This window comes from Rhea pennata, chromosome 23 (assembly GCF_028389875.1).
Source record: "Rhea pennata isolate bPtePen1 chromosome 23, bPtePen1.pri, whole genome shotgun sequence".
NCBI classification, from domain to species: Eukaryota; Metazoa; Chordata; class Aves; order Rheiformes; family Rheidae; genus Rhea; species Rhea pennata.
In genome coordinates, this window is record NC_084685.1 from 5,094,338 (window position 1) to 5,108,191 (window position 13,854).

General features: G+C 46.0%; 1 protein-coding gene across 2 annotated transcripts in view; it reads right to left on the bottom strand.

Annotated features, from left to right (window-relative positions):
- ARID1A (AT-rich interaction domain 1A) overlaps positions 1-13,854 on the bottom strand; it is a 63,634-nt gene that overhangs the window by 36,533 nt on the left and 13,247 nt on the right. For both annotated transcript variants that reach the window (XM_062594048.1, XM_062594049.1), the window contains exons 2-4: positions 2,965-3,177; positions 1,810-2,271; positions 512-625 (exon numbers count right to left, since the gene is read on the bottom strand). In XM_062594048.1, coding sequence (XP_062450032.1) covers positions 512-625; positions 1,810-2,271; positions 2,965-3,177 — 789 coding nt within the window. The remainder of the gene's footprint in view (positions 1-511; positions 626-1,809; positions 2,272-2,964; positions 3,178-13,854) is intronic.

Sequence of the window (13,854 nt, forward strand, 5' to 3'; positions counted from 1 at the left end):
CTGTGCCTGATCGTCCTCACTCCAGGTACTAATCAACTTGTCTTTTTCACCAACCGTTCAGTCCAACTGGACCAAAGAAGCTTAAATCGGCAGTATAAGGATCCACTGACACAGAAAGGCAACAGCTCTACCAGGCTGCTAACCTAAATGACCCAAATAGTGAGCTAAATGAGCAATAAAATAAAATAAAAATGAGACACCTTCCCCTGAAGGTCAGAGCCTACTCTAGCAGCAATCAGGTACTTCAGACACTGCAAACAGAAAGCTCAAGAAATCTTTCAGCTAGAACATACAGACTAGAGTTCTTAGGGTTAAACTTTACTCTCAGATCCATTACTTTTGTAAATTACATTTAATCTCCAGTGGGAAGCCAGAAGCTAATGACTTAGTAAAGAGCACAGGCAGCCTCCATCATTCCCATTTCCATGTGGAATACTACCAGTGCTAATTTATCCTGCTGTGCTTCTGATTGCCCTCGCCCCATTCACTTCTAGATCAGCTCACCACTCACCGGCAGGCTAGAAGGTCTGGACTGAAGATTCAAGTTCATATCTTCTTGCCCTTTACTAGAAGCCAGGGAGGGAGCAGATGATGCCTGGGACCCAAATGAGTCTTGAGATAACTCCTGAAAAATCAAGCAACAACAAAAAAGAAAGAAAGAAAAAAAAAGAACAAAATAAATGCTCTGCTGGAACTGGTCTGGTATATTCTCACATTATGGAAGAGTTATGTACCCTTGGTGACATTTGCCCAAAACAGGAAACAAGACAGTAAAGAGTTCAAGTCAGAACGCCTACTGCTCTGCAGGAGGACAAATGCTGTCCGACTGCTATAGAGACTGTCAGGACTGGAAGACTAAAATACGACGAAACAGCAATTCTCTGGCTTTCCCTTATTACAGAACCAGAAGAACAGAGACTGTCTTGGGAGACTGCCCACTTAGCTTCTTGGTCTTCTGACATCTTACAATAGCAGTAAAGTACTTCATTACATAAACAATGCAAGGCAATTAAAAAGAAAAATCTTCCAACTTTTGGGAAGCTACCTTTGATGTGATGCAATGTTTGCCGAAAAGCTTCTACTTAGCTTTTTGTATAACTATTACTAAGCCTTGCTGAAAATAAATACAATAAAACAACTCACACTGCTTCATGATCTTATCTTCCATTCCTCAGGTATGCTGCTTTATTTCTCCTCCCTAAAGTCAGGTTTTACATTTAAGAGCAAACCCTCCCATCATCATCGCTGCGTCACTCCGCAAACTAACTGTCTCTTTTTGGCTCCAGCTCCATTTTTGCTGCCATCTGTAAACGTATGTGGAAAGACTCCACCCAAGCAGCAAGGAACTCAAGGAGCTTTCCCATGCTCATTTCCTCTGTGCGATCAATACACCTCCTGAAGTCCTGGGCTGAGACACAAAAGCACCAGGAAATAGGTTTTTTTTGAAGACTCAGAAGTGCTCTGCTATTGTGCTGAACTGAGTAGTTCTGTAGACCACCTGGAGATATTCCAGACCACAGTTTGAAAACCATTCCAGTATGAAATCCTTTAGCATGCTATTGTCCATCACCAGCATTTACACAGCACTAGCCTTCAAATCTGCAGTATTAACGCAGCTCAGCCTGTTACCGCCAAATAGCTAAGAGATACAGATCTAGACACAACAGAGAAGGCAGCACATTTATTATCGTAATCATTGCAGTCAGCACGCTGACGTGCAGTCTAACCAACTCAAACAGGTGAAGAAAAGGAAATGCCCAAGTTTCTTAAAACCACTTACTCAAGGAAACAAAACAGGAGACAGCCTACCTGAGGAGGGGGGAAGCGCTGCTGGGAGTACGCAGACTGCTGCTGCTGCGGCTGCGATGGAGGGTATGAAGATGACTGCTGAGAAAGAGCCGAGGAAGCCGTCTGCGGGGTTTGTTGCTGCTGCTGGTAGGGCGACTGCGACTGCTGCTGGGAGTAGGGAGGCTGACTCTGTTGATGTTGCTGGGCTGTGGACTGCTGTTGAGGATATGGAGTTGGGGACTGTTGATGGGACGGCTGGGATTGCTGCTGTGAATAGGCAGGCTGAGATGTCTGCAGCTGTGGAGGTTGAGACTGAGGCTGTTGCTGCTGCTGATAAGAAGGCTGAGAGTGAGGGGTCTGGGATGGAGGCTGCTGGGAGTACGGAGGCTGCTGCTGCTGGGGATGAGGGCTTTGCTGGTTGTAATATGGAGTCTGGCTTTGCTGCCCATATGCACTGGGGCCCTGCTGTCCATAAGGAGGAATCTACAGAAGAAGAGGGTAGAATTCTATCAGTTAAAAAGGCATTTTACAAACACATGGAAAATGAGATTATGCTCAAGAAGAAACAATTCAGGGACCTGTGAAGAGCAGTTAACTGGAAGATACTGAAAATGCCACTGCATGAGGAAACCTCCCAGACAACAACAGAAGTCACTTGTGTATGACATTTTCCTTAGCGGTAACAAATCATCACTAAGTTCTTAGGGATCCCTATTTGACATCCTTCAACAATAGCAACATCAAAAGGAATGTAGGCTTGCTCCAAAAAAAGGCAGCCTTTTTAATCCTGCAAAAGTCCTGCAGGAGCCACTACCATCAAGCAGTGAGCCAATACCGACCTGGAAGTCATTTTCACTCTAACGAACATCTGTGACTTTAACTGAACATACTAGAGAGTGGATGTTAGTCCACTAGATCTTTATTTTCCCTTGTTTATGATTCATTGCTCTGCTGTTGTCTCTCTTGGAAGCAAGGATTTCACAGGTCCCCATATCACACCTGGATCCAGATGTGACGCAATACGTAGCCTAAAGAAACGCCCTTCTACCCAAATAATCGTTTCTGACCTGGTTGAAGGTGGTCCCTTCAGAACACACAGTATTTTGGTGCTCTTCTGCTTGGCCCTGCTGTGAGGGGAGACAGAGACTACAGAGTGAAGAAGCTTGGGTGCTCTACCTGCTGTGCATATGAGATGCTGCCCATTGTACTCTGCGTCCTGCTTTGCATTCCCATGGGATATCTCTGGGGAGTCTGTGGCCCATACGGCTGTCCTGGATAGCCATGTCCTTGTTGCGGCCCCGCCTGAGGCCCCTGCTGTTGTGTGTATGGGTTGTTTCCTCCATACGGCTGAGGCCTCATCTTCCCCATCTGATCCATCGGGCTTGAAGGCTGCAAAGCAAGTTGTGACACATGACGTACATCCAGCTACATACAGGAATTGTCCGCAACTTCCAAACCACCCCAGGAGAAAACTTCAACAGGAGGCGCAGAGAATGAGAAGCTAGTTTGTCTCTTTGAGCGGTAAAACCCATGGTTACATTCTGGAGTATAGCACCACTCCTGCTGCCCTTGCTAATCCATAGATATTGCACAAAGACAAACCCAGTGCAAATAATTCATTTTACGCTAATATCAGCCCTGTGGCCTGAGACAGAAAATTAGAGGGCGGATCATTAAGAAAGATAAATAAATTATCAGTAGAAGTGACTTTTCTCCATAGCAGGGAGTAGTTCAATGTCCAAATATTCCACAACATGGCAAGTTTAGGCTGAAAATTTAAATATTCACAAGAGACATTGTTTCTTGCGCACAAAACACTACGGGCAGTTAATTTACACTTACACATTTTGAATACATACAGACGTACTAACACTGGGCAGTGCTACCAATGTCTACATCAGCTGTCATGGTAAGACTGCCTTTCCATTTTGCCCATTTTTTTATGTGCACTTTGTGCCTGTTGCCTTTTGTAGAACAAAGGTTTCTAAAATGAATTTACTTCAATGCACGAAAAAAAAGTTATCCATCCTTGAAAGTCAAGTCCCTGAGTTTTAGAGCACACATCATGAGACAAAGTGAACAAATGCAACTTTACTAAGACTTCCTACCTCTGCTTGGAGCCAAGACAGTCAAACAAATTTCCTGAAAATACTATAAACCTCAAAGCACAATCTTTGAATGAGTCTCCTCTACTTAGGCAGTACTATTCCTGCTCTAAAGCGAGGGCTAAAGCAAGGACTGTTATCAGGCTGTTTTAGCATAGTCACCTCAGAAGGAATCCCAGGCCCAGTCTTTAACCTCCACCGTTTGGACTGAATAAGAACTATTCACTCATCTCCCGACGACCTACCTAATACCAATTAGATGTTTTCCACCAGATCATCATGACAATAGACTCCCTATTACATCATTCCCTCCTGCAACTAGCCGTAGGGTGGTATTTGCACAGATCCACCCTCTCTCGCTGAGATCAGATGCTTGAGGAGTGGCACTACAGGCCTGCACAGGCCAACATCGCACACAGCTGGAAACCCCAAAAAATCCCAGAGACTGGAGCACACTTTCAGTTACGTTTGCAGAATCTGCCCTCCCAGAAGAAAGTTCACGCAGTTTGCTACACTCCAGAAAATCCTGCCCCAACAGCCAGCACAGCTTGAAGCCCCAACACGCAGCCCCTCCAAACATTTGTTTGACCAGCTGTCTGCTGCTCCGCGCCTGCCAGGCGAGCCCAGCACCACCCCGCCAAACAGAAGCAAGTAGGGGCACAGCACTCTTACAGAGGCAACAGGAGCTGGGGACATGGGAAGGGGTTTCAAATAGTGGAGATGGCAGCAGAAGCAACTCAATTTTTGGTAAACGGAGGGGCCACCCACCTAGCTGAGATCAGGTTCTCTTGGACAAATTTGCACTACAACGGCACAAATCAATTAAGAACCAGACCCGAGTGCCCTCCTGCACTTCAGTTCAGCCCTGGGCCCCCCTGCAAACAGTATTTGCCGTCTTGCTGAAGCCATTCACAGACCACTACGTGCACTTTACCAACTTGATGCTATCAAGGCAGATAGATAGAAAGCTGTCCTGCCACGCTCATTTGTGCTTTTACTGTACACGGATACTAAAACAGTTCTGAAAAAGTTACACTTCATGTTTTATGTTAAAGCTATCGCAGATGCTGCTGCTGAAGAGTAACACGGATTTCAGCTGCCATAACTCAGAGAAGGAAGCATGAAAAAGCCCTAGTCCATGGTGCTCCCTAACGGCAATTTGCACATCAGCCATCACCTGCAGGCTGCAAGGGGCTCCAGGCTCCGCAGAGGAGCTTCACTCACGGAAATGGAAAAAAAGATCTTCAGCGGCAGTAGTCTGAATCCTCCAAGCTACAGAGACTACCTCCCGAACGCGAGCATCCATGTGGAGCTGTAATACACCCTAACGGATGCAAATTGTGTTTACATCTTCCACACAATTGTTCCTAATGCTTCCTGAGCACTGCCTTGTGGGTATCACCCTAGATTACTGAAATCTTTTTTCCTCCCTACTTTATCTTCTTTGATATGGAAGAACAGTACCACCAGGATCATTCGACCTCTCCCCTTTTTTCTACCCATCAAATGCAATTTTTGGTTACTGACTAAACATTTCAGCATCCTTTCCGCTTGTTACTTGCATTCCCCTGGTTGTTACCTCACCCTCACAGCACGCTATTGAGCGCAGCTTTCAAATACATTTCTGCCTGAGGATTTTTTTTTTTTTTTAATATGCACACACCACATGCTGCCTCCTCTGCACAGATTTGCTTGTCTGTGGTCACCCACAAAACTAACCATATCTTCAGGAAGGAGAGAAACAAGGTAAGATCCACTCTTGCCATGACTCCTACAGGAAGCTGTTAACAAAAAACAAAAAACAAACAAAAAACAACTTGAAGAAACATTTGGAACCATTTATGGAGTCATGAACAAAAAAAAAAAATACTCAAAACACAAAAAAGCATATTTCCAGGATGTGACCACGTCGCCACCTTGATTGCTCAGCGTAGGAGTACGCGTGACGTACTTCCAAAAACTGCCATATTTCCACGAGAGCCTAGCACCCAGAGGGTGCTAAAAACAAACGGGAAGAGCATCACGCTGAACTACAGCCTTTTAAATAAAATCCTGTAAACAAAAGAAAACTTAACACCAATCATTCTCCAAGTAAAGGAGCAATCTCATACACACGTTCCTGACACTTTGCAAGCCAACAGGCTAACTCACGCTCCCTGGGGCTGCCACGGACATCCAAAATACTGCAACACACAGCTTCTTCCTCGAAAATCTCCCACTACAGACACACATCTCTTTCATTGGCAGAGCTTTTGCTGCTCTAGCTGGAACAGTGTTGCTCTGGTTTAAAGAGCACACCATCAGGAAGCCTACTCCAACCTGCTATCTCAATCCGTTTACGTAATTTAGCTACACGTGCTTCAAGAAAAGAGCAGTCAAAGCTGAAACGCGGTGAAGAGCTGATCGATCCGAGCGCTTCCAGGAAGGCTTTGGGGGGGAGCAGGGCGAGCGTCCAGCTCCTTTGTACGCCAACGTTACGCGAGACGGGAAAGCCAAGAGGAAGCGAAGTCTGTTCGCTTGCAAGAACACTTCAGGATAAATAAGGAAATACCAAACTGACTGCAAAAGGCTGGAGCTTCTTCTCCGGACTGATACATGGGAAATCCTTTCAATAGGAAACCACAGGAGTAGATTACTGTGATTACACTTCAAAAGCCAAGGCCCTGCCATAGAGAGACATAATTGAGAGAAAGTGTTGCTCCTTGATCACTAAGTCCAGACCCCCTGCTTACACCTCCTTGCATTCACAGAAATTGCTTCTATTCTCCCTTCAATCGCAGAATCTTCTGTTTTATAACACCGCTAAGTACTCAAACTTGGCAAAACATAGTTCTGTCACCAGTCTAACTTCCAAAACCAAAGGTGCTTGCTATGGCACGACCAGAGAAAACTCTGATCTTTCAATAAAACTGAAGACATTTCTAGACTGAGAACTTGTAACATCAAGCCTGGAGCAAGCTTAAATTGCTCCAAATCAATATGTGTAATGTAAAGTACGTCAGACCCCTAAAATGAAATAGCACTGTGAAAACCAGCTATTCCTCAAAAATAACACCAGAGCTTTCTGGCTGCGCGACCAGGCTGAGGCAGCCTCAAAACCATAAAATCTCCCTAAGCAGAGAAAACAAGACAACCAGCAGCCAGGACTTCTGCTTTACGAGTGAACGAGCACGGCTTTCTTAAAAGTCTAAGCACACAACAGGGTTTCACATCCCAACTTTTCTAGATTTTGTTTAGTCAAAGAAAAACGAGCAGTTTGGTTAAAGCAGAGACTTCCTTCCCAGCAGAAGAAGGAGTAAAGAGAAGAGGCAAATCCCACTTTGGGAGCAGGAGCCAAGGAGCTCAGCCCTCAGCAGCCATGGAGAGAAGTACAGCTCTGAGCTTCCTGGTTATCTTACTACATATTTGAGTTTTATTAGGCCAGAAAAAGCAATGGAAGATAAAGAAAGAGGGCGATTTACTGAATCCTCCCTCCAGTCTCAAATCAGCATCACTCAATTATTGGCAAACCTGGGTATTGGCTGCAATCAGCTTCCTCGGCCTCCCAAGAAAATAAAAAGGCCAAAAAGAAAAAAAAAAAAAAAAAAAAAAAAAAAGCACTGAGCTTGCACCTTGGATCTGAAATCTTTTCCTGAGCAGATCTGCTGTCCGTTTTTGGTGATAAAAAATAATAAAAAGCATTACTGGCTGTTTAACCGAGAGAAGCCCTAATTGATTCCCACAGTAATTAACCTGCATTTTACCTCGGAGAGTGGTAGTTAAGGAAGTCGGCACTGCTATTTATAACTCATCTCAAATTGAGGGCAGACTGCCTAAAATCTAACACATCCCAGCTGTACTCCTGTTTGAACTGGGGCCAAGGGAATTTTTTAAAGCAATCTTGGCAGTGAATGAATGACACCAACAGTACGAGAGCGCGTGCGGTTGTGTTGTGGTGACGTAGCCGCGGAGGTGGGATGGGGAAGGGAGGGGGGGGGCAGCGCGCCGTAATCCCTCTCCGGAGCGCCCGCGCCGCCGCGGCCGCCGCGCGCAGGCCCCGGCCCCGTGCCGCGCGCCCGGGGCCGCCCACCGGGAACCAAACACAGGAAACGGCTTTTCCTGCGCAACGCCTTGAAGCGAGAAGCACATGGCTAATCTGCATAAAAGCAAAGCCACGCCGGGCCCTGCCAGGAAGGTTAACGCTCGTAATCGCTGGCCACGAAGCCGGCTGCCTGCGAGGACTTGGACCGGCGCCTGATAACCCAGAAAGAGCCGGGAACAGATGGGCAAGGACCCCGGCAGCAGCAGCACCGGCGCACGTGACTCGCCGCGCGGCCCCGCCAGCGCAAACTATTGTCTACAAAGGCGGCCCGGCCCGGCCCGGCCCCGCCGCTCGCCGGCCGGCTTCGGGGCCGCCGCGGGACGGCCGAAGCCCGAGGGCCGGACGTCACCCGGGGGACAGGAGCGCTCCCCGACGCAGCCCCGCTCGCTTCCCCCCGGGCTGAGCCTGGACGGGGTCGCGGCCGAATGAAGAGGAAGTAGGATTCGCTCCAACACCGCTCTCGTTCCTCGCGTTTTCAACTCCGCGTCGCCCAAGCACAAAGGCAACGAGCCTCTGCGGCTAGTTATAAAGCAGATTTGCACATTGGCTAAAAGCATTAAGTTAGCGATGGACAACACCGGGGAAGGAGACTCATCCTCCCTAAGAACCCGTCAGCTCGGATCGCTGTATCGCATTGAACTATTTAAACAAGGCAAGAGAATAAAACCACCTGCGCTCCCAACAGCTTTCCGCGGTGTTTCGATCAAACTCAGTAAGCTGCACAAGCAAAGTGGAAAAGCAGCAAGAGCAATACCAACTAACACACCAGCAACACCGACAGCAGCTCCCGGAAGCGAGCGGGACTCCACATCTGCAGCTTTAGCTGCCTGGTTTCCACCGCCTTTCCACCCCCTTGAGATATAGCAGCTATCCCAAGGAAGGTGTAACAGAACCACTGGCAAAAATCAAGACTCATTCAGGAAAAATATTTTGTCTTGATCACAAGGCAACCAAGTACCAACAGAGCAGTAAAGTTGTTTCTAAAGTGCAACCCAAATCCAAGTGCAGAGGCTGCGCTGGAGGACCGCGCGCTTGCTAGTGCGTCCACATCCTCCGGACCTACCGAGAGCCACAGCTGCAGTAAGGCATCAAATATGGGGCCTGTTCCCGAAGGTCCCAACACCAACGCTATTACCAGGCATCTGCATCACCCTGGAGATGAAGTATTTAACTTCCCATCACAAACCCCTCTCCTCAAACTAAACCTCAGTAATACTTTAAAGGGCGCTATTAGAGCTAAGCTATCTGAAGCGCCAAGGCAACAGTGCACATCAACGAGACGGACGTGAAATTTTCACAAACTCACCAACGCCAAAGCCTGTTAGAGGCAACGGTCTCTGTGCGGAGGGCACTCACTGAACAAGAGGGATCACCCTCCGCTAGCACGAGCCGCCACTGAGCCACCAACACTAGTCGGGCTGTGGCGATCCGCACTGATCCAGAACTGCCCGAAGCTGACATTTATACTTTCCTGACATCGTCTAGCTATGGCAACGCTGTGACTTCATAGTACAGATCAGAGGAACCAAGGAGACAGGAGACACAAACCTCCAGCGGGCCACGCCAGATGTTCCAGCACGTCCACCTTGCTGCAGCTCGTCCTCGTGCCTCGCACTTTACAGACACTTTTCTGACTAGTTGCAATTCTGAAACTCCACACACAAGCGCCTCAAATTCCCCCGTAACTAGTCCAAAGAGTTCAAGCTGAGAAACGAGCACAAACTAACAACAGTGAGCAACACACAGGTTGCCTTCTAGTCAGGAACACTTTCATGCGATCTATTTAAGATGTAACCAGCTGTGCTGGGGTCAGGATCGCTACCTTTTATAGCCTTCTGAAGGGTCAGCATACCAGGTCATACTTCATTGCCTCTCTTCTTACAGTTGTCCATTTTTAAAAGGATATGGAAGAGACTGAGGTGAAATTCAAGTTAAAATAAAAAGAAAAAAAAATCCTCTTGTAATAGATGAAGGTGTCCTCAAAAGACAAAGACTTAGAAAGCCCTGGTAGAAGTAATCACCATGCTAACGTGGATGAAGTGTCCCATTGGGATAGTTAAAACCATCGATACGTTTTATTCAGATCATCACAGAAATGTACGCTTCCCCATTTTTTTTCCCCTCCTCTTTTTAAGCTTGAGAAATCCACCAACTGCCTGCAGTCCCTCAGCCGAGCTGGGGCAACATGCGAAACCAGCACGGGTACTGCCGAGCACCCGTCACTCGCTTTTCTTGACTACCCTCCAAGGACGTACCTATCGCTTTGGGAAACAGGCAGTCCCTGCTGGACCAAGATCAGTGTCTCCAAGAGGCAGCGCTAAACTCCTGGAGGTATCAGTCCAGCGACAGCGAGCAAGGAAACGCTCTATGTCGACAACGCAGAGACACAGCTCTGCTTCAAAGTCCCCTGAATGTTGTCTTCTCCCATCCTCGTGCTGCAGTAACAAAAGGGGGCAGTTGGTTTGCCTCATACTCATATGCTAAGGATACCAAAAATGGACTTTTAGAACACAGTTGAGGGTTGGTTTCAGGGTAATGAACACTCATGCTTTAGAAATCTGAGGGACAAGGCTGATTTTAGGTGAGTTACAGAAAAGTAAAACGGCCACACGCACCCCTCCACACTAGAATTTAGATTTGAACACATAACCAGGCAGTAAAAAGCTCATCTCATTATCAATGATGTATGCAGATTAAAATAGCAGTTACCAATGTTCAAATAGCTGAGCTCTGTTTAATAGTTTCAGTTCTGCAACTACAGGGAGTTTAGTTTTTCTTCTGATTTTTCAGTAGGCCAGAGTTTGAACATACTTTCTATTCCTCTAATAATCTGCTAACACAGAGACCTCAGAATAGGCTAACAAAATCAACTTCATACACAAAAGGAGAAAAGGGACATTTTCTAAATGATTTCACTCACTTGCTTCTAACCAAGAGTTACTTGGAGCTCCCGCAGATTTAAAATCCGCCCTGTTCAATGTTGTTCCTTTCTTTGATAAACATTTATTGCCTCAGTTTCTCTTGGGAGATTTTCTGCAAATCCATGATACTAACCTTTCCGGTACCAAAAAAAAAGTTTGGTTTTCTCCAAATAGCTAGACTGTTGAATTGCATCTTCCTGGTTAAACATAACACAGTAATTACCCTATTAACATTTCTCAGTAAGAGGCCAGTCCACGCATCTTGAAGGACTTTCCTAAGCACCACTCTTACTAATACTCTTCAAATTTATTAAAACTGACCAGACTTTTGCTTACAGGATATATCATTATAGAACACTTTGTTCCTAAAAGAAGTAAACCAGGAGAAGATGATATGGTGGAGGGAAACCACAGCTTCAACTCAAACCTTTCTCAGAAATAACCCAACAGGGGTACAGTGTTCATACCTAAATATGATGGGGGCTCTTGGATTTTTTTCTGTCTTGGAGGGAGGAAGGGAGGGAAAGATGGTGCCAAGAAAGCCTCCGTTTTGACAGAGCACGTTTGTTGATCTCATCTTTCCCTCCAAGCTTGACTTTAAGCCCTCCTTAACAAATCCAACAAATCCTACTTACCAAGGCTCTAGATTTCAGGTCCTTTCTTCAGTCATTCATTCTCCTTGACATACAGCCATGCTGCTTATCACACCGCATTATTTAGGTATCTCTCAGGACCCTTGCTGTATTATTTCAACAGCTATCATATCTAAAGATGACAAGCAGCTGTTTTTCTGCAGTCTTCAGAACCTCCTTGAAGGCAGATGCATGCTTACATTAACAGGGCATTTTTCTGCACTTCTGAAAAGCTGCTCTACAAAAGGACCTGACATAATGTTTACACCATAAATACTGAGCGGGCTGCACTGGGTGACAGGGGAACTCTGCTTTGTTTTTATGCAAAGTTAGACAGGCCCAACCTTGCCCATAGCCAGATTTACACAGCTAGTATCTGCCATGCTGCCCAAGAGACACACAAGCTGTGTGCTGCTGACTTCCTCAGGGACTCCCTTCCCAGCTGCAAACTCAGGGCAAGGTGTCGAGTACACATCCTTGTTGAAACAGTGAACCGCTAAGCCCTTACCATCTGCAAATGAGGCAACAGAGTGACCAGAGGTTTCTTTTCATTCTTCCTACAACTGGTTTTGCCAGCACAACACTGATAATATGACTAAGCATCCACCTTGTTTCAAAATAAGGGGATCTAAAGCCTTCACAGGAGCTCTGAACTGCAAAGAAGGGAACAAAATAAAGACTAAGCAAGATCTCCCCAGAGTACGGCTCATTCTCACGCTACAGGAGTCTGCACAACACACGGCATCCAAGTCCGACAACTCAGCCCAGGCCGGATGATCTGGCTGGGGTGGGTTGCGTTTGCTCTCCCTCATCAGCAAAGATGTCTCTTCTTCCTCAGCAAAGAGGCACTGAAGCAGAAGCAGGATATGACAGCTACTTACACACTTATTCTGACATGGGATGAGGTTCTGACACACACTATTTGCTGAATTAGTGGCAGTCTAAATTAACAAAGGGTTATGATTCTTCTGCAACAGGTGGAAACTAGTGAAGTTTTCAGACATTTCAGAGGGAGTCAGAGTGAGGTTATGCAGTTCGCTATTTAGAGGGGCAGCGTGATCTCCAGCGCAACCAATAATTTCAACTTAGATTTACACAAGAAAAAACAGTTTCCTTTTGCTCACATAGTTAGGTAACTAGCTATTCCCTCACTCTCGAACCTCAACTCATTTTAGAAGCACACTATTCAGCCAAATCAGCCAAAAAAATCCCAAATGTTGGCACCTGTTGACACCTTCCAAAGTTGTCTTCTAAGCACCTTCCAAAAAACGGCATCTCAACTCCACGGGAAACGATCCCAAAGAAAAAGCGACAGTTGTAATGAGGTGGTGCTCCTTTTATGATGGAAAGAAACTTCCTTCCTGAATATTAAATCAGGCTTTAGGTTTAGCCAACATCCTACATCTGCTCTAATGAACTGGAAGCAAGTCAACGAAAAGGCAGTTCAGTGTCTGATTACAGCATTTTCGTTCCAGGCCTCCTTACACACTGGAAGGAACAAGCATGCTCATGTTGTACCACAGAAATGGGACCTGGCCAAGAGCAAGCTGTAAAAAACAAAAAACAAAAAACAAAAAAAAAAAAAAAAAAAAAAACAAACATGAGGAGGAAGGGTTCAGATGGAAGAGCAGAATTATTCTAAGTGTTACCACTATTTAAGTGACCCATTTTCAATCACTCAAGAGTCCAGCTGTTCCAGATCGCTAGTAAGATGCAAAATACTCACATTAAGTGCTACAGAAAACCTCCAAGGGCTCTGGAAGCCCTATAAGCCCAGTCAGACAAACACAGCCTGCAGCAACCTCCAGTCACCACTATCCAGTTAATTCTCCAAAACCCCTGTTTCCTCTCAAATAAGGAATACAGATCTCAAACGTGGATGTCTTTTGATAACAAACACTGCTGATATTTAATTTGTGCTCAAAAACTTCAGGCCTAAAGGAACACCCAAGACAAGAGGACTCACTAGAGATTACTTTCCACAGCAAAGTTTGTTTCATCAATTCATTAAAAGCTCTGTGTGCACAGAAATCCAAGTGGTCCCAGCGCACACTCAAAACTGAGGTAAGGCACCTTCAGCCCGTCCCAACTTTCTAAAAGCAATTTCTCATCATGGGCCCAGATGGCAAACCATTTATACATCATCCAAGCTCCAGAGCATTAGGACAGAAAAAAAAAAGGAGTTCACACATTTTTCAACTTCTCTGGCTCCAGAGTAACAAAACAGCAAAGCTGCAAGCAGTTCAGAAGGAAGTCATGGGTCAGATTGCCTGTCATGCAACTTTTAGGGTGGGAAAGGAGCAGATACAGTTAAATTGCAAAACTAA